At 39.1% G+C, this 21,863-nt stretch overlaps 1 protein-coding gene across 6 annotated transcripts in view; it reads left to right on the top strand.

The window, feature by feature from the left end:
• Positions 1–21,863, top strand: part of Syx6 (Syntaxin 6) — a 183,553-nt gene that overhangs the window by 40,942 nt on the left and 120,748 nt on the right. For 2 of the 6 annotated variants that reach the window (XM_067106863.1, XM_067106859.1), the window contains exons 1-2: positions 10,952–10,996; positions 15,974–16,610. The exons of 2 other annotated variants lie outside the window; for them this stretch is intronic. In XM_067106863.1, coding sequence (XP_066962964.1) covers positions 16,465–16,610 — 146 coding nt within the window. In that variant the 5' untranslated portion in view covers positions 10,952–10,996; positions 15,974–16,464. Of the gene's footprint in view, positions 1–10,951; positions 11,108–15,973; positions 16,611–21,863 lie in introns of those variants that run through there. 2 more of the 6 variants (XM_067106860.1, XM_067106861.1) reach the window with 2 other exon arrangements.

Below are 21,863 nucleotides of genomic sequence, written 5' to 3'. Positions count from 1 at the left end.
GCACACTGGTGACATCACTGCTGTGTAACTCAGCATGGGGTTCAGTGCCAGCTAATCCAGCTTTACTAATCCTGTAGTCTTAGACTAGTAGTTGAAGTAACCATAACTTCATTGCTTCCTCTCCTGCGTGATCAGGCTCATTCTGTTGCTACGATCAAACACGTGATGCAGAAAGTGCAGGATGTCACTGATTTTCTGAACCCTGGCCAGATACCCATAATCACAGCTGATCAGCCAATCTATGCCGTAGCAAAGCAGGTGCAGTGGCAGTGGCCTGATCAGTATGGCGAAGACAAGTATCTGGTAATGTTTGGTGGTCTGCACATTGAGATGGCAGCAATGACATCTCTTGGTACTCTTCTTCATGGCAGTGGTTGGACAGGAGCTCTGGTGGAGGCAGGAGTTGCTTCATCTGGAACTGCAGAATCCTTCCTGTCAGCTGCAAGTGTAACCAGGACACGGCAGATGCACCAGGTTACAGCCTCTAGTTTGTACAAACTCCTGAGGACAGCATACACTGACTACTGTGCTGAGAAAGCAAACAACAATGAGCAGGCATTAGAGTTTGAGGAGTGGTGTGACCTTCGAAGACAGCAGAGTCCACAGTTCCACTTCTGGCACATGGTGTTGTCTATGGAACTTGTGATATTCCAACTGATCAGGTCCTTCCGTGAGGCCAATTTTGTCCTCTACTGCCAGGCATTGCATGAGCTGATACCCTACTTCTTTTCCAACAATAATACAAACTATGCTCGTTGGCTGCCTATTCACCTCAGGGACATGCTTACCCTAGAGAGTTCACACCCAGATTTGCACAAGGAGTTCAAGGCTGGCAACTTTGTTGTGCACAAGACCAGTCGCCAGTTCTCAGCAATGGCTCTTGACCAAGCTCATGAGCAGACCAATGCCTTTATAAAGGCTGATGGCGAGCCATTGGGCTGACTGAAGATCCGCCAGCACTCAGAAGATGGATGGTGGCTGGCCCAGAGATCATCCGCTTGGTGTCTGCATACGAAACAGAGGTTCAAAGTAAGGAGTCTAATGAGCAGACAACACACCATGAACAAACACCTCATGCGCAGAAGACATTTCTGAGAGAGTCAGCAAGCTGTCATTGGCTTTGCAACACTTGGGAAGTCCTTTTCAGGAAGAGAGCCAGGATCTGTATTCCATTGACAACAAAGACATTGCCCACCCCAGCTCAGCAGAACTTCTACAGACACACCTTGACAGAGGCCGACTAAATTTCAGAAGTTTTCAGACTCTTTGGCAAACAATGCAGTCTCCTTCTATGAGCCGATAAAGAAGAACAGAACTGACTTCTTCAGGCAAGAAGCTGCTCCTGTAGAACAGTCAAAGCAGAAACTTCTGAAGGAGGATTGCCAGCTTTTCTCAAAGCTATTTATATCCTGTCAGAGCCGTGAATGTGATCTGCAGGAATTCTTCCAGCACGAATCAAACATTCCCAGCTTCCCTTAGTGAGGGTGGTAGGCTGTACACATGTCAGAAGTCTCAGCTGACCTCGGTCCTGGAGAGTCATGTTACACTAGAAGACAAAGAACCAAAGACTGATGTCCTCATTGTAGATGGATCAGCTTTGGTCCATGCCTTGCCACCAAAGAAAGGAAAGACCTTTGAGGGCTATGCACTTTGGACTTCTTGCCTGTGATACAATCCTATAGCAGCAAGTACACATCATCACATCTTGTATTTGATGTATACAATACATCCAGCCTCAAAGCTGAGACCAGGCTCCAACGTGGTCAAGGAGGAAGGCGCAAGGTGACAGACAAGAACACAATTCCATCCAACTGGCGCAATTTCCTAAGACACGATGCCAACAAGACAGAGTTGTTCCAGTTCCTGGCAGACAAAGTTGCCCAGATGTCTGCCACAAATGTTGTCATTGTTTGTAAAGGGTCTCTGTCCTCAGCACTCATGAGGCTAGTCTTTCAGGGACTGGAAAAGTGCTCTCATGAGGAAGCTGACACCTATCTTTCTCCATGCCAAATATGCCACAGAACATGGAGCCAAGACCATCACGGTTAAAGCAAATGACACAGATGTTCTTGTCGTTGCAGTCAGTGCTTTCTCCACTCTCCACAATCTGGGGCTAGAGAATTACATGGGTGGCATTTGGCCAAGGCCAGAGCCTGCGCTGGATTGCTGTGCATGACTTTTTGTGCAACTCTCTGGGCCAGGAGAAGGTGAATGGCATGCTTTTTCTTCCATGCTCACAGGCTGTGATACAGTGTCAGCCTTCGGAGCAAGGGCAAGAAGACCGCCTGGCAGACATGGAACATCTTTCCAGAGGCCTCCACTGTGTTCTCCAAACTGAGTCACTACCCTCTCAGAGTGGAAGAGAGTGACCTGAAGGTCCTGGAGAGGTTTGTCATACTTATGTATGAAAGATCCAGCACTGCTGGCACTGTGGATGAGGCTAGACTTGATATGTTTGCCAGAAAACAAAGGGCATATGAGGCCATTCCACCAACCAGGGGAGTATTCCTCCAACACACCAAGCGTATTTTGTATCAGGCTGGTTGTGTGTGGGGGCAGGCCACCCAGTGTCAGCCACAGCCAGAGAACCCGGCTGAGTGGGGATGGCAAAAGTCTGGTGAAGCATGGCAAGTCCTCTGGACAACCAACTCGCATTTAGAATTTGAAGAGTTGCCAATTTTTACCAAATGTGGATGCAAAGCAGGCTGTCAGGAAAGGTGCAAGTGCTCAAGCTGGGTCTTCCTGCACAGCTCTGTGCACTTGCAAATGTGAAGTCTAGATAAATATTGCCCTCTCTTCAGTAGATAATCTAGCTTGAGCATCCAACGTGTCATGCTATGCCTACCTTCTTATCCTCGAATTTTTCAAAGGTGTAGGTTGAGAGACCTATACATAGATTGGTGAATGCCAGATTTAGTCCGTATTTCTTCTTTTCTTTTATGGTTACAGTCTTAGACACAATGTTGTATGTGACCATACCATTACTATTTCAGTTGAAAATAGCATATTAGTTAAACTGTCTGATCACATGAATATACCATTAAATAAAAACAGTTGGTCTCTATGTTCTGCTAGCGCTGTGGATAGAAAAAAACTTTTATGGCAACCATTTTGTAACGCCATCTTGGTTACAATTCATTTAGTAAGGTTTTCAATAAAATGTGTGGTATGGAACATTTTATAACCTAAAAGTCGAGGTTTAAAAAAAAACTGGCATATTCCATCCAATAGATGCTCCCAAACCAGTGAATCTCAACATAGATGGCGGCCATTTTAAAAAATAGCCGCCATCTTGATTTTTTCAGGTGGAAAGCCTTTTCTAAGAGAGCGTAGTCTTGGGAATGTTTGTGCCAAATTTCATGCTTGTTTCACTATCTGAACGATTTTTACAGCAATCTGCTGCACTAATATATTTTAAGTGTATTGTACAGTGAATGTTTAGAAACTGTTAAGTGATAGTGACGCACTATGTGGGAAAAACAAAACAGTAATATCTGATATGTATGAAGACATATAGACGGAATGTAAATTAGGGTATACAGCTGTGCTAAATGATATGACAAAAAATTCAAGTCAGAAATGTAAAGTGTCTTTGTCTTAACAAAAAGCTATGAGACAGCAAATGTTATCCTTTAATTAGTTTGTAAATTGTGTGTGTATTTGTTTTTTGCTTTAAAAAAATGTTTTAACATTACCTGCTGTTGGTTTAAGAAAATGTTGTTTAACATTACCTGCTATTGGTTCCATGGTCATCTATTGTTAGAATCAGAGAAATGCATTTTACATATTTGCAGCAAGATTTAACTGTGATAGAGTGGATGACTTCGTTTCAGCAGTTAGCATACATATCTGATAAGCTCTTGCCAGTCTCTTGCTGCAGTGGTATACAATACAGAACAGCTTTTAGTGCTAGCCATTAGTTTAGCAATTAGGCATTGTGAAAGTTTCACATTTAAGGAGTTTCAGATGAAATAATAATAATATGAAGTTAAGACAGATACTGTTAGTGGGCATGGTAAATGGTCTATGGTTAATGGCAGGTTAAAGGGGTTATATTAAACACTTGTTGAGTTTTACTTACAGCATATGTTATGAAGTGTACCTAAATTTGTTTCTTTAATGCAGAGAGTAAAGGGTACATGTAGTATGGGAGATTTTTGTTCTTAGTCAGTAGGTAAGAGATTCTTTTGGTAAACTTTTAACAGTAGGTAAGTATCCAAATAATTGATTTTATCATGAAAATTTTAATTATTTGGAATGAATCTTACCTACTGTTAAAGTTACCTCACTACTGCATTGAATGAGGATGGTTGGTTAGTGCAGCCAGAGAAACAATGTTCAGCCAAGCAAACTGAAAGCTTTTTAATGAGGGGGGAAAAAAAGCTTCTCACCATTCCTGCCTGTTGTATGATCCTTACTGGCAAGTACTGTTGCCGGATGTTGGAACCACAAAGCCCTTGTGGCAAGACTTGTCAGAGGATCCTTACAAGGAAAAAAGGACTCCATCTCGTAGAGTACTAGTGACTCCCGTGCCTCCATCTCATAGAGCACTGGTGATCCCTGTGCCTGAGTCGAAAGCCCGTAACTGACAGTCCAAAACTGAAGACTGCCACCACCTTCGTATATGAAGGTGTGCTGCTATACACCAGTGTGTAATCATCATACTCCTAGAATTCAGTAACGGGATTTCCTAACAACTAACAATAACATAGAAAGTAAGGTTACTATCATATTTGGTTCAGGAGAAACTGTCCCCTGCCTCAATGATAGGACTAACACCTTATGCTAAATTTGAACATTTTGCAAATAATATGAGTCAACAACAGTTAAATCTCCCCTGAGCTGCATGACAACCTTCTCTAGAGAAAGGTTTTAAAGGAAATAAAGATGTGCTTACGGTACAGAAGCCGTGAGGATTATTTTAAAAAATGGTAAAAGCCCAGGAATCAACTTTGTGTGCATTGACTTAAGCATTTTTGGACATTGGAGTGTTTGGTCTCTTAACACCACAGGTACATACTTAACGGCTCCTCTTGAAGGTTTCTATCTGTCAAGGTAAACCCACAAGAGTTCTAACTGGACATAAGACAGCTACTTCTTCATTGCCTACCAAAGCATTTAAATTAAGCACTGTCAAATCTGGGAAGGGCTTTCACTTCTATATCTTTTATTCTAAGTAGTGAAAGAAAAGAGAGAATTGCCACTAGAACAAAGCCTACTCACAAGAAAGCAGCAAGAGCTAAAAGAAAGGTGTCTTCAAAGGTCTTAAGTGTTGCCTCATCAAAAGGCTCAAACTGAGGTTATGTTAAAATCAGAGGGACTACTTCTAAATTTCATCGTAAACCATGATAGGAAGACTGAAATTTCCAGCACAAAAGATAGAAAACCTCTTCAAACTTTAAATCATGAGCGATATTTCTGTCAGCATGATGTAGAAGTGAATGCAATTTAAAGTGGTATCTTTTGATTGCTGTGGCAGAAAACTTCTTTGCATACCTGAGATAATGGCAGAACTTAAATCAGGCTATCTAGTGAATGGGTGCTGGATATCACTCTGGACAAGCATTAAGATCAGTAAACTGACCACTGTTATTGATACACAAGTCGAATAGTGGAGGGCTTTGTAGACTTAAGGACTTCTTCCTTGGCCATTCTAGAAATGCCCTTAGCTTGTAACAGACAATGACAGTCCCCATGCGGTCAGATGAATCACATGGAGGTTGGATGGAATCTTCTCAAATAAGACTGTCTGAAGATCTTTCTTGAATGGAAGAGAATGAGGAACATCTACCACAATGAAAGGAAGTTAGGGGAACCATTCCCTTTGGGACCACCAACGAGCTGTCAAAATCATCCTTGTGTTCTGCTTGTTGAGCATTTCCTCAAAACAGCAAATATAGGAAAAGCATAAAGGCCTAGATTTGACCATTCTGAAGAAAAGCATCAACTGCCCATGCCTGAGGGTCCCGGTGTGGAGGGCAGTAAACTGGGAAAGTAGTGTTTTGGGAAGTTGTGACCAGATTGGTGGTTGGGTCTCCCCAGAGGTTCCACAACTGGCAAACCTGAGGACGAGGAGGCTATCTGACTATGTGAGTTGGTCTTTGATAACAATGTTTTTCCCTAGGACAAAACGAGGTAAAGGAATGATGTTGCTGGGCTCTGTCCAAAGGAGAAGGAAGTTTTTTGCAGGCATGAACAAATCTCTTGATCTGTGTCTCTTTGTCACCTTATGTAAGAATCAAGAGGTTGAATTGTAAGAGACTGTGATCGTATTGTCTTTGACCAAACTGCCAAAAGCTGTAGGTTATTTGCCTTCTAACTCCCTGACATCAAATGTGTCTCAGACTGGCCCCCCAATCTGCCTCCGAGACGTCTAAGGACAGTGTAAAGGTTCTTGAGGTCTACAGGCCAACCCATTAAAGTTCTCAAAATGGTAGAAAATTGTTTATCCATCTCTCTGTCAGAAAAACCCCCAAACAAGAGAGAGTTAATCTTCATCCCCAGATAAACAGTTGACTAAATTAGAAGAGCATAGATTAGTGAAAACATTGAACAAAAGCCCTAGCTCTGCAGTTAGATATAAAGCATAATTCTTCACCCTCAAGTCGTCAGAGACAAATTTGTGAGAGCAAACCAGTCGTCCAAAAATGAGAGTACTACTCTGATACCAAGCAGATGAAGCCATCCTGCTAAAAACTCCAACACACAGGAGAATACTTTTGTCCGACTGAAGGTATAACAGGATGTGGAAGTACGTGTCCAACATGTCGACAGAAATCATCCTTTGCCCTTCTGAAAGGCGGCCAGGACCAAACTGAATGACTCACCAAAAAGGGAGTAATATGAATAAACTTCTTGAGACTGTGTGAAGAGTGTGGAGAGAAGGGTATCAGGAAGTTGATAGGGGTAAAAGCATAAGAAAAGGTACAAAGGATCCTTCCCTGAGAACCATCACTACCAAACACTTGCCAGATACTTCTGAAACTGCACATGCTTTCCAAGGATCCATGCAGCCTACTTGAACTGGGAGTTCAAAACATCAGTTATGGTTACACGTGTAATTTTTTCACTTAGAATGTGAGCCAGATCACTACTGAAGCAGGCCTTGAGAATGGTTTGGGAAATTCTACATGGAACTTACATGCAAAAAAGGCTGAAGGGGCAAAGCCTTAGAGGGAAGACTTCAAAGGTAATGCTAAGAATTTCTAATCTCCTGATTCGTGACATCTAAGGTGATGGCCTTAATCACTTAGGGGTTAAGGAAACAGTGATGGGACACTGTCAGAATAAGCTACTAATGGTTGAACAGGGCTACTTTATATGATTTGTGCACAAGTATTTCCATTACTTTACAACTGAGTTGTAAAAGGAATAAGACATGCCTCCCATTAGCCTCGGAAGTAGGTCTGTCAAGGAAAGGTTACAACTCTAAAGCATCATCAAGAAACTCTGCCTCTCATAACTATTATCATTATCATCTCTTGTTTGTATCTACATACGTACATACATGCATATCCACATATGCATAAACATTTCCTACATATATATATTATATATATACTGTATATTATGTATATATATTATAATATATATATGTATATAGTATATATAATATATATGTAATATATATATATATATTTTTTTACATATAATTATATATATGTATAAATGTATATTATATATATTTATATATATTTTTCATATATAATTATATATGCATAAATTATAATATATATATATATATATATATATATATATATATATATATATATATATATATATATATATATATATATATATATATATACACATGTGTGTTTATAATTGTGTATTTATATTTAAATTTATATGTATATGCATACACGTGTATGTGTGTATATATACCTGATGCAGCAGCTGTATTACTGGAAAAAATGAAAAGCAAAGTTTAAATCCTAACCGGTTTACCTAAAATTTTTGAGACACATTCAAGACGATTATCACAAGCGGCAGAAACTTGCAATAAGTATGTTAGGGTGGCAGTGAAAACGGAAATACAGAAGGTAAAAAAATATCCCTCCCAGAGAGATTAAAGGAGGACTCGTAATTGATTTGTGACCAAGGTTAGCGCTCCATTAGCAGATCTTATTTGTCGGTGCAGATGGGCTCCTACCTTTGCTGTTAAGCGCAGGCAGAATGCCTGACTGAAAACCTATACCTTTTTACATGGTACCCTTGAAATAAGTGGATGAAAATAAATCCTAAGCTGCTGATTATATTCTTACAAAGGTTTTCTTTTGTGGAACTCTATTTGATTATATTTCTTTCTCCATCATTGTAGAATTTTAGAGGTAGTGGAGCTCTTTTAAGAACACTAATGTCATCACAATAAAAGCTTATGAAGAAATCTTCCGACAGTGCTAAAGGTTACGGATATTAAATCCATTTTAAGTTCTGTGGCTATTTTTATATACTGAAAATTAATTTAAAATAAGAATAAAACATCACAAACAATAAGATATGCATAGACAGACTATTGTAATTTTCGTTCATATTAGCGATAAAAATAATGCTATCAATAGGGCAAATACTAAAAAGCTGTTATATTCTAACAGTACGTTCGACAGAATATGAAAATCAACTTACGAATGTATAAAGTTTGCGCTTATGACGGCTCCTCATTTGTCTAGTCGGGTAGGAATATTTTTCATTGTGTGCGGTCCATCATACTGTCACCTTGTCATAAATAATGTTAATTTTTACATCATTTATGTCAGACCTTCTGAGTGTGTCTTAAAAATAGTGACGAAACCAGTCAGAATGTGTGTATATATATATTACTGAGACTGTGATTGACTTCCAAATTATGTATCTGTCTATCTATCAGTCTCTCTGTCTATCTACCTATATATACATAAATTTATATGTAATTTTTTTTTTTGTTGTGACTCCAACCCTGGACACTTTTCCTAGAAGCCTTCTGCATGAAGGAGGAAAACTCACAATAAACCTTAAGTTAGAAGAATTATTCATGCCCCAATGCTGCAACATTTCCAAGCCACCCAAAGCACACTGGACACCGAGCTTTCGTTCCACCACCATTGGATTGTTCGATACCAACTGCAATCTCCGATGCCTAATTTCTGGCTTCTGTCCTTAGTATATCCCGAAATGTGATTTTTTATTGGCTAATATACCTGCCAATCCCTTAGTTTTGTATAAATACTGGTTTTTTTTGGCTTTGTTGGTTGATAAAGATTTCTGAGGTCCACATTTAGTCTCCTTGAACACAATGCTATAGTATACTTAGTGGCCACCATTGCGCAAAGGTGTGTGCTGAGACGAAGCTAGGTTAAAGCTTGAAGCCAGCCACAAAACCGTATTTTTGTTCATTCCACTTCTCAAGGTTGGCCAGCGTCCAGAGGCCCACTTCAGTCACATCTTACCAAACTTAGAGTTAGGGTCCATGCTGGCACAAAGCCAGCTTAATCCCGACCAACCAACCGGAGCAGGAAAACATTTCATTTTTCAGTTCTCTGATGATGAAAGAATTTGACAAAAGCCGAAGGCCAAATTTCATTTTGTTTGGAAAGAGACGTATATCTGAGTAACTGCCAATCCAGTACGGAACAGGATTTAATCATCACGAAATTTTCTTTTGATGATTTACTGTTTTCTATCGTACATACCACTAACATTAGATTTATTTCTTATTGTTACAGACTGTTGTCTTTAACATTTCTTTCTCTCTATCACTTTTCTTTTGAAATATATTTCATATAAGATAATCTTGTCGTCGGAATGAAACATTAAATATGCAAACGTGGTATAGATTGGAAAACATCAAACCTATGGAATATTGCTGTGATATTTCAGACACCTGCACCAATAGATTTACCCTCTCTCTCGCTCGCTCTCTCTCTCTCTCTCTCTCTCTCTCTCTCTCTCTCTCTCTCTCCTAGCAACTCTGTCTATCGCCACCCAATGAGACTCGGTCGATGGGGTCGGGGTTCATTTGGGGAGGGACGGTATAAGCAAGGAGGTTAGATAAGGTAACGTTCCTCCGACAACCCTGCTATGCTCGCCCTGCGGTATGGGTAGTAATCCCTCCCTGCTGCTCCGCCACCCCCATCTCATCTGCCATGCACGCAGCAGCCGCACACTATTAGTTGGGCATCAGCTTATCCCCCATCTCTTACTCCGTTCCCAAATGCCTCCATCCTCGGTATCATGCCCCTATGCCCAGATCCCGCGTCCGACGCTGCAGTCTGCGAAAAATGTTCGCTGTCTGATACCTCTGGGCTTTTGCATCCTACGAAAAAGTGGATGAGGTCAAGTTCGCTTGTCTTCAGAGATTTGCTTTCATTTGCGATGCTCGGAATTTTATAGCTATTATGATTTTTTTCTTTCACATACTGTGGTAGAGGGATTATTGTCATCTGCAGCAGGGTTAGCAGCAGCAGAAATGGCCAGAATTGAGCAAAAATGATTGTCGGTATCGAGAAAGAATGAAAGAAGAAGGGGAAGAATAGAAGAAACACGTTGATAAAAAGAGACTGAGCAGAAGAGATTATCAGGCAGATCATGTAGTTTGAGGCATTTGGGGTTGAAGTTTGTAGCGCTGCCTCCCTCCTCCTCACCTCTTTTTTCTTTTTTTCTTCTCCCCCCCTTCCCCCGCCGCTCACCCTTCTCGTCGCGTCAAGTGTGGGGCATTTGGGGAGGCGATTGCAGGATTTTCTTTGCTCAGTCATCACGTCTCATTTTATGATCGCAGGACTTTGATTTAATTTTCGCTTCTGCTTTCCCTGTTCCTTTGCCATGCTTAACAAAGAGAGCGAAACAAGTTATGTAAGAGGCGACGTGTTGCCCTGGGTGCCCCATCTTTGGATGCCCGGATCTTCTTCTTAACTGACTGCCTTCTTGCTGGTCTTTGGGGCAGAGTTGGAAGGAGACATAGTAGTTGTAAGTAGTCAGTGGCTCTCTTACTCGTGCCTCGTGCGCATGTTGCTCGTGAAATGTATGCCAGTTCTTAGTGATTCCGTTTCATGCCTGTGGCGTAAATTAACGTTATAAGGAAAGCGAAAAACGCACTTGTAGTTACTCGAACGGTTTTTCACTTATTATTATGGTGGTTATTATAGTTTAAAACTTTAATTTTTGTGTTTTCTCAATACGTCTGGAAAATTACCATTTTTGTTATCGCACTGGAAATACATTATATTATCGTGATTGCACTGGAAAAAACGCTATCGTCTGTGTCTTGAAAGATTATCCATGAAGCAGAATTAAGAAAATGCCTATAGAAATGCCAGTTGGATCAAAGCGCCTTCATAAATGAAAAGTGTTGATTAGATCTCGTGTAATTGTTTTTGCTGGACTAGAAGCAAATTTTATATTTCCACTAAGTACACATTTCCACGAAGAATACACATTCTCATTCACATTCTAGAAAAACAGTATTATTCAGTGTTCCTTAATTTGTTTGTTTGTCTGATACTTGAACGTGTGCGTGAGATAGGGAAAGAGAGCGAGCGAGCGAGGTAGGCGATAGGTCTTGTATTGAATCGTAATCATTGACTTATCAAATGAAGTCGCACTGTCATTGAACCTTTATGCAATTAGGGTGTCTCGGTACATGTGCGTGTGTATGCATACATAGTTACACGCACCTTTTGCATAGCCTTCATGTGGCCAAGAACACAGTTCCTCATTGTGAGAGTCGGTAGAGTTGTGGGCTAGCACTCGCTGATGAAGAGTTAGAGGAATTTATTTCTGATGATAGAAATTCATTTCTCGCTATAATGTGGTTCGGATTCCACAGTAAGCTGTAGGTCCCGTTGCTAAATAACCAATTGGTTCTTAGCCAAGTAAAATAAGTCTAATCCTTTGGGTCAGCCCTAGGAGAGCTGATAATCAGCTCAGTGGTCTGGTAAAACTAGTTATACTTAACTTAGCCAAGAATACCTTTTGGTTTAAAGTAGAATGAGAATTGAGATGGAAGCAGCTTGAGGGAACATCAAGGTGGGTGTAGTTGCAAAGATTAAGAGAGTGGGGAAGGTGGTTGTGACCATACACTAGTGCTCTCATATCTTAGGCTGTGACATAGCTTATGTTCCAGGCCCCTCCCCAGTCTTGCGTGAGTGAAGAGTCTAATTCACTTTCCTTTCATTTTTATTTTTGAGACTGTTGAAGGGTGCCTTGAAACTTGATGTTTATGTGGCTTAGTCCATTGGAACCTATCATCGTCAATAATAATAATAATAATAATAATAATAATAATAATAATAATAATAATAATAATAATAATACGGGATTAATAAAGAAACAAGACACCAGAAATATTGGATGTCCGTAAGATTAGGTATGGAGGTAGAAAAGGGTAAGATGGTTAGTGGTTGGGCTGCGGACTGCGAGATCCATGGGGTCTAGTAGACAGGGGGAGGAGTGACGGGAAAATGGGGGAAGTTGGACTTGGGAGTACTGGCGAGGAAATGACACCTTCAGAATCCTGAACTAGGAATCCTGAAAGGGCGAGACAGAAAAGTGTACGAAGGAGGAGACTGATGATGTGAATTCGTTGCATCAGTGATGATAGTTACACCAGGAATATCGTTCCATATTGATTTTGCATGTTTATATCGCGTATGTAAGACTTGTAATAGAAATATTAAAAATAAATTCAGTCATTTGCAAAACAGTGTAAAGAGTATTAGACATATTTAAAGGAAAGTCACCTAATTATTAGAAAATATATTAGAAGTAGCTAAGGGTCGAGTGAACTTGGTCACAAAAATAGTTGTACTAAGTTTAGAGGATTAAAGAACGGTATTCGTAAATTGTGTAAGATATGAGAAAGCTTTCGGCAGTCGACTGGGTAAAACTTCCTGTCATGAAGAGTGAGCACAATGTAGATGTCTCTTGTATAAGTTGGGGTGAATTTGAAAGAAACGACTGTTTTAATGGCAGATGGAAGTTCCTTTCTCGATAACATTGTAAGAAGAGTGAGAAAATAGTGTTTATGCTTACTATCACTATATTTTGAAGTGTTTGATAGAAGGCCTAAGGTTTGATGAATTATTGGAAAGTATCGGATGGTGACTACAATTAGTGTAGGGTTCGTTGAAGAGTTTGTTGTACGGAGACAAATGAAGAGAAAACAAGTGTTAAAGGTGCTAATATTATGAGGAAGAAACTTTTTTATTTTTTTTGTAACTAGTGTATTTGGATTGGTTGATATCAGATCAAGCATCCTTGCAGAAGTGATTTAAAACAGAGAAAAAAATGTACCCGTTTTGAAAAAGCACTGAGCCAGAGGAGTGATGATGGGTCAAAGCCCAGTTAAAAGGGAAGAATTTTAGTGCAGAAAGTCTTAATGAAAGTGAAAAGTTTGAAATCGTATTTTAGAAATTGTCGGCTGTGATTATGAGGGAATTGCTTGAGCACAGTTCATTGACCGTGATGGGCACGGTCTGCGGTGATGGGGATAGCGTAATCATTAATGGGAAATATGAAATAGCGTTTGCTTTAGTGTTGCACTTGGATGGGATACCCCCTGCATTTATATGTTTTTCCACCACGCCTCCTCCACTTTAATAGTGGTGCTGGAGTGGATAGATCTTCAGATTTGGGATGTGATTGCTAGCCGAATGCCCTGTTTAACTATGATTAAGACCATCACAGTCGTCTAGGTATCAAGTGCTTATTTCACTGTATAGGTTGACAGACTCAACGGAATTTGTTTAAATTTTATTTTTATTTTTCATTGTGAGCCAGTTCAATTACCGTATAAGAAGCTTATGAAGATTGTCAGCCAACCTTATTCTCACTCTTTCTGGAGGTTTAGTTCTATGTGTTCATGCCCTTGTTTCTCGGTCTCCGTCTCTTCCTCTCTCCCTCTCTGAAGTTTACATCATAAACTTCATTTCACCAACGGCTTATCGTCCCTTCCCTTCACGTGAACCTACCGTTTCACTCTGACCGGCCTTTTCACATTCACTGAACTTCTACGTTTGTATTTTCCCTACTCCCTTGTAATGAGCGACCAGTTGTCCTTTTATGGTCCACCTTTTTTTCTTTCATCTTCTGCGTTGACTCTTCACTGCCTTAGAGGAGAGTAAAGTGAACAGTTCTTTTACAAAGCACGAACTTTGGCTTTTATAGACATTGCTTTTTTCATGTACATATTAGATATCTAGATTCCCTCCTCGCTTTTCCCTCTCTTTCATCCTCCACTTCTATGTTTCGATAAGCCATAATAGAATATTTTGTTAGTTCTTGGCTTCCTTTTACCCTGATAACTTTACACTTTCTTAGTGTCATGGTTTTGCAAGTGTATTCAGTTATTGACTTAAGTTTTTTTGTGGCGTATCATCTTCTAACTTTGTATCTTTAACAAACATTTGGTACATCCCTTACTTCGTTTCCCGCCCCATTTTCTTGTCATATGATCTTGAGGTTACATCTGTTCGTTCTCTGTTTCTCATCGTTCCATCCACAAAAGTGTTAGACACTGAGGCCCTCGTTTACACCAGACCAGTCACTCTGATGCTTAAAATTTATCATGAATTGTGTTCATCAGAAAATTTTTATTGTATCTGTATCAGTTCGGCCGTCGTTATGAGTTGTCTGTATCCAAGAATTCCAGATACAACTTTTTCACATACAAATGCTTCATAACAAACACTTCTTCACTAATTGTCTTTCATGTCTATACCAACTGTGCTTCTCCCTTCTCAGTCCGTCCGTTATTAGCAATGCTTATTTTAGTCTATCTCGTGCCATACGTCTTCCCAGGTAGGCTTAATAACATTATTCACCCTTGATTCTTACCCATACCTTTCATTCCTTTTACCCATTCATATGTAACCTTTTTTGTCGTTTGACTTATTCTCCGCAGCCCGATGTAATTACACACTTAGTTACACTATTACAATCCTACAGCCTCTCACTTTTAGTCTTCTCGGCGCCTATTGCCTTTGCCTTCTTTAGCCTGTTATTACCTTCTTTACTTTGTCAATAGTCATGATCACAAGCATTTGTAAGTTGTCTATCTTTCTTGTATTCTTCTAAGAACTCATTCCATTGACACTGCATTATTCTAATCTGCATGTTATGTTCCAGACCCCATTCAGTAGAAAACATTTGCTCTAAAATATGTGCAAAGTTCCTCATTTTGTATTTTCATTACTTCCCCGCTTTAATCTCACCTCTTGACTGCTTTAATCAGTGTTGTTAGCCTGTGAATGATTTATTTATCACCTTTCTTTTCACCAAACCTCCCATTTAATTATCCCACTACTTGATGTTTTTGTTTCCATGTACGGGTGTCCCTGCAAGTACTGCAACTGACTTCGTGACCTCATCCTTTAAAATTCCACATTCCCCAAAAGTCCTTCCACTATGGTGTCTTTCACCCTGGGCAGTTTTCCATCAGTCATCTGTTGAAGCCAGTTTTGTAATAATTTTTTTTTAACTTTTTATTTATATTTATCGTAGAATTCCCTGACGATGCAAAACGTTGGAATAAACTGTCAAAATATGAAATTCCGTGTTCCTGCCCGCCTTCATCTACTTTTGTGAGTTTGCCGAGTGGCCTCCTGCTAACTGGATATATATATATATATATATATATATATATATATATATATATATATATATATATATATATATATATATATATATATATATATATATATATATATATTAGCTTTCTCTCTCTCTCTCTCTCTCTCTCTCTCTCTCTCTCTCTCTCTCTCTCTCTCTCTCTCTCTCTCTCTCTCTCTCTCTCTCTCTCTCTCGCTGTTTGTATGAATACGCGCATGTGTGTACATATGCACCAAAATCGAAATATTTACACTTCACATATATATTTATTTTTGAGGGAAAATTGTTCCATGTTAATGAGTATTCATGTCATTATATGAAAGTGTAATAATCGATTTTGGGAAAAGTCCTAGCAAAAGTCTTGACTTCTTTATGGTTTCCGGTTTTTCAGCGAGTCCGAATACTTTGTAAGACTTGTAATTTACTGTGGGTAGTGGAATATTGATAAAACAACTAGAAGAAAGGTGTATTTGCTTACATATACCAAATCACGAAACGCTAGAAGTGTTTTGGGAAATTTAGATTTTGCTTTACTATCGATAAATGAAGTGGAAAAAACATGTGAAGGGAGAGTGGCGCAGCCTTCCTGTTCTTAAGTACCGTGAGATGTATTCAATCATGTGAGGTCAGGGTCAAAGACCATTTCAACCGAACCCAGCGCATTCCCGGGTTCTTTTCGGAACCCTGTCGAAGAGACACGACCAGTGAGACGGAGTCAATGTAGCGACGTCATTGCAAAGCCCAGTAGTGAACCTCCTGAAAAAGGCTTCTTTGCGAAAACAAAGAACGAGTCGCCATAGGGTTCCAGAGGGAGAACCTTCCCCATTTTCCCTTATGGCCTGCGTTTGACAAGAGAGAGGAACGATAGAAAAAAAGAAAAACATGGCCAGCCGGGTCAAGAGGAACAATTCGCGCGTCACCCGAAATGCGAGCATCCTTCGGAAACAGAGCGTCAGGAAAAGCATCCGGGACTTCAGCGTTTTCCGGTACTCCAGCTTCATCGACCTCATTTATTTCGGGTCAAAGAAGTGAGTGGGATTTTTGGAGATTTATTTTCCTTTTTATTGATCTACGGTACTACTTTTGTGGCTACTGGACACTGTTAGAGCTGGCTCATTTTCCCTCTTCCAACCTGTGGCTCTGAAAGACGGTTTGTTAAAATGCCTAGGCTACTTATGTATTTGTCTCTTTTTATCCTTACTTTGTTTACTTCATGTATTGTATCATCTTGTGCTTATTTTGTAGTAGGTAAATGAAACCAGCATTACCTTTTGTTTTTCAAGGGAAACTTCATGATTGTCTCACTTATTGGATTGGATACTATTTAGGTGTAAATTCGACAGCTGGATTTATTTCTGGACGATTGTGTTCCTGAAAACTTTGACTTTCATAGGCACTCAAGTGATTTTATGTCAAATTTAGTGACTCATTTATTTAGACTTGTGTATCTTTCAATTCTTAAGGTAATAAACAATTATGCTGTAGACAATGTATTATTATTATTATTATTATTATTATTATTATTATTATTATTATTATTATTATTATTATTATTATTATTATTATTATTTATTATTATGATGATGATGTTGGTAATGAAGATTTGTAATTCCAATTACTTATGACATATATATATATATATATATATATATATATATATATATATATATATATATATATATATATATATATATATATATAGATAGATAGATAGATAGATAGATAGATATTATTTCATGCTTAGAATCCAATAATTTAATTATTTCTCACATCTATTAATTCAGTCATCAATAACGGTTTTAAATGTTGCTTTAATCCAAGGTTAGTTTTAATGCCTTCGAAGCATACAGTCAATACCTTTGAAACAGATTTACGACAGTTTCTCATGAACTTTCTAGATGTTTCGTAAAGTAGCTTTATAAGAAATTTTGTCTCATTTTAGGAAGTCGTAAAGCAGCTTTATAAGAAATCCCTGTCCATTTTTAATGGTTCATAAAGTAGCCTGGTAAGAAATTCTATTTGGTATCCCTCTGCGAAAATATTTTGTTCATATTTTGTGAACTTTTGCTGCTATTTTTTATTATCGGCTAAGTAATTACTTTCCCTTGAAAGGTGGGTTGACTTTCAAAATAGGTTATTTCCCAAATGTAATTCATGATGATATGGCTATTTGTTCATATCAGACACCAAATTTAATGCAAAATCGTAAATGAATCAATGTTTTTCACACCATTTTTGGCCGAATCTGCCGACGGCCTCAGCGGCTGGTACGCTTTGGCCTGTGACGTCACGGTGGCAGGATGATTTCGACACTGCCCATCTTCGAATGACACTGTCAGAATCTCTCTCTCTCTCTCTCTCTCTCTCTCTCTCTCTCTCTCTCTCTCTCTCTCTCTCTCTCTCTCTCTCTCAGCCCCTTTAGTTATCAGTCCAGAGAGGTCCTCCATTCCTAGTAGTGGTGAATTTTTGTATGATTTTTTGTTCATTTTCTCTCTATATGATATTCACAGAACAGAATATAGATTTTAGGCAAAAGGCCAAGTGCTTGGACCTGTGAGGTCATTCAGCTGATGGCTCGCTTCCTCCTCTGCAGAGTTCAAATATCTCTTCTGTGATTTCAGTATCGTCCATGCTTTTGGCCGTCCATCATTTCTGGTCTCACAGCTCTTATGTGCTTTCATTTAACTTTCCACTCATTTTTTAATCACTCAGCAATCTAAGTACTTTTTCTTTCTAAGCTTGTCTGAAATATGCGAGTCATTTCTGCGTCTATGATGAACGATTACATTTTAATTCATCCGTGATTTTCGGTCTCTTTCCATTAAACTTATTGTATGCATTGTGATTTTCAGTAATATTCAGGCACTTCCCGTCTGACTTCTGATCTCCAGTCCTCTGCCTTCCATGGCCTTCACCTTTCTTATGCTGAAGCACTTCTGGAATGGTGCTGCATCTTTCTTGAAAGACAGGCAGCAGGGTTGCCGACCCCTCACCCTGTGGGGCATCATCACCCAAGAGGAAATCAGAATTGACCCCTGATGCCATCTGACGTCAGTGGAAAACTCCATTAGGCCTGCACTACTCCCAACTTGCTTTTCTGATCTTTGCTTAAACAATTTGAGTAGTTACATTGTACCTTTTGGCTACTCCTTTACACTCGTCTTTACAGCTTCCCATATTTATTCTCCTGGAAGTACAAAATTTGCTTAGGAGGCCTCTCTCTTTTTCTCACTGTATAACACTTGTATGAGTGTTAGAAATGCATCTGCTGCCTTTTTGCCTGGGAAAATAACCGAGGGGCCTATGGTTTTTAATTTTATTGTTATTAACACGAAGAGCAACCATGAGTGGCATCGTTTAAATCCTTTGATTGAACCATTTTGCTTACAATTCTTCATGTAATCATACATACTTAACGATGCACTGTCACCTGTCGATTGCAGTAAATAATCCATGGGATAACATATTTTTGCCAAGCCGCACAAGTCCCTCTCAAATTAGCGAAGGTATTTTCAAGACCTTGGCGAGATTGTTTCCAAGGCAACAAATCGTGTGATCATCATTATCCACCAGAATTAAAGTATATATGTAAGGAGGTAATGCAGTGAATGTTTTCGCAAAGGTTCTGCAGAACTCTCGCGTTCGTTCTCTCGTTATTTTGTAAAAAGACAGACGTTGAGGTATAGCAGAGAAAAATGTAATAATGAAAATATAAACGAAAATCTTGAAAGAATAAGGTTGAGACAGTGCAGTAAAGCCATCTTGCTTTGGCTAAGCACAAAATGCATGAAAGAATATACTGAAAAATATGTCTCGTAGCAGAAAGGAATAACATAATACAAAAGAAGTCGAGAGACAAACCCCTCGACGAATGAGAAAAGGAACGTGCTCTAGGCTCATTGTGAGTAGTAAGGCAGACAACAGCGGCCAACGACTATCGATGCACGATGAATACGTAGTAAGGAGAAGAGGCCAATGCGCTGGAGAAGTACAGAAGTGCCTTGGAGCGAGGCAGTCAGAGAAGAAAAATGAAACGAGAGAGGCAGCAACGAGTATGACTTGTAGAGCTGCAAGTGACTGTTGCCAAACTCAGATGAGTTGATATATTATGTTAGTGTGTTTTGCTTGTAACCCAATAACGTCATCTGGTTATATCTAGAATGCCTTTTAAAATGACGCCAGCTTAGATTGTGGCGCCACTCAGGCAATAAGGGGAGATTGCATTGGTGTGCGCACAGCTTTTTCTTCTTCGACGTTAACATAATTAGGAATTTAGATGGATTCATTTGCCATTATACGTAATGGATTAAAATGTCACAGATATACACAAATGCCGAAATGCATAATATATATATATATATATATATATATATATATATATATATATATATATATATATATATATATATATATATATATATTATATAATTATATATATATATATATTATTATTATTATTATTATTATTATTATTATTATTATTATTATTATTATTATTATTCAAAAGATGAAACCTGTTCATATGGAACAAGCCCACAGAGGCCATAGACTCGAAATTCAAGCTTCCAAAGAATATGGTGTTCATTAAGGAGAAGTAAAAGGAAGTAAAGGGAATTAAAGGAAGGAGAAATCCCACTTATGTGTACACACACACACACAACACACACACACACACACATTATTATATATATATATATATATATATATATATATATATATATATATATATATATATATATATATATATATATAATGTGTGTGTGTCTGTTTGTTTGTGTATCTGTGAACATAGAGGATACAAGTTGATGTTTCTGGTGACATGAAGTTGCAGTAAATAGTTGAGACGGTGTGGTGGGGGGGGGGGAGAGAAATCACAAAGGAAACGTCATTGCACCTTTGCTGTTTACCCTTCTCTCAGATATTGTGAGGAGAAAAGTTGTCGAAGATGGAAGAGAATGTTTTAATTGGGGTAAGGTAATCCCCCTGTGTGTGTGTGATCCGTTGTGCTGGCCTAACAGTGGAACGCACACTTGTAGATTGTGAGTTTTATCATCGTTGCGCCGCAGACATCAGCTGCAATGCAAAAACCTTGTAAAGTTAGATGACATCTGCAGTATATTAAGTTTGATGGTGTTTTAAAAAGATGTAAATTTGTACAATCTTAGAGAAACTAGTTTTTTATTTTTTAAATTTAAATTTCTATCATTATCTATATATGTGATGATTTATAGTGTGTACAGATAAACCTGTATAAATTGATTTAATGTGAGCATGTTTTCCCGTGTAAATGTGTATGCATAAGTTTTTAAGTGTCATCTTCACTTACCTCAGCGTAGAATGACTTCATGGTTCCCAGCCCCTTTGGGGGTTAGCGCCGTCAGTAGGCATTACTTAAGGTTCTTTGCAGCGTCCCTTCGGCCCGTAGCTGCAACCCTTTTCTTCTTTCTTTTTACTGTACCTCCTTTCATATTCTCTTTCTTCCATCTTACTTTCCACCCTCTCCTAACAATTGATTCACAGTGCAACTGCGAGGTTTTCCTCCTGTTACACATTTCACATGTTTTTACTGTCAATTTCCCTTTTAGCGCTGAATGACCTCATAGGTCCCAGTGCTTGGCCTTTGGCCTAAATTCTATTTTCAGTTCAACTCATGGGTCCCAGTGCTTGGCCTACGGCCTGAATCCTATGTTTCATCCCATTCTACGTAACTCAGACCAGGAAAGACTGCCCGATGTTTCGGAGTTCGAGTTTGACGGAGTTAATAAACGTCTTTCGTATAACACGCACAAACCTTTGATAAATTTGGCCATTCAGAACTAGTTTTAGTTTTCTGTAAAAGAAGACGGTTGAGATGGCTATTTGTCTGTCCGTCTGAACTTTTTCTGTCCGTCCTCAGATCTTAAAAACTACTGAGGCTAGAGGGCTGCAAAGTGGTATGTTGATCATCCGCCCTCCAATCATTAGAGTTAGCCATGATCGCGTGTCTGGCAGTGCTATAGGTGCCAGCAGTACAGGCCACCACCGGGCCGTGGCTGAAAGTATCTTGGGCTGCGGCTGAGAGTTTCATACTGCATTATACCAAGGCCACCGAAAACTCGATTTGGCCGAAGAAGCTTCGGCGCATTTGTTACTTGTTTATTTTGTTGCGAGAGTGCCTGTCGGTTGTTGTACAAGAATTTGCTGCCGAGTGACAGACTTGTTGGGATCATTTTAGGAGATCAAGGTCAGGTGCCTTGGTGGTCCAGTGATACAGCGAATTGTAATAATGTTAATGATGATTA

This window comes from Macrobrachium rosenbergii, chromosome 7 (assembly GCF_040412425.1).
Source record: "Macrobrachium rosenbergii isolate ZJJX-2024 chromosome 7, ASM4041242v1, whole genome shotgun sequence".
Taxonomy (NCBI): Eukaryota; Metazoa; Arthropoda; class Malacostraca; order Decapoda; family Palaemonidae; genus Macrobrachium; species Macrobrachium rosenbergii.
The sequence above is the reverse complement of the archived record's forward strand: the minus strand, read 5'-3'. Positions and strand labels throughout refer to the sequence as shown.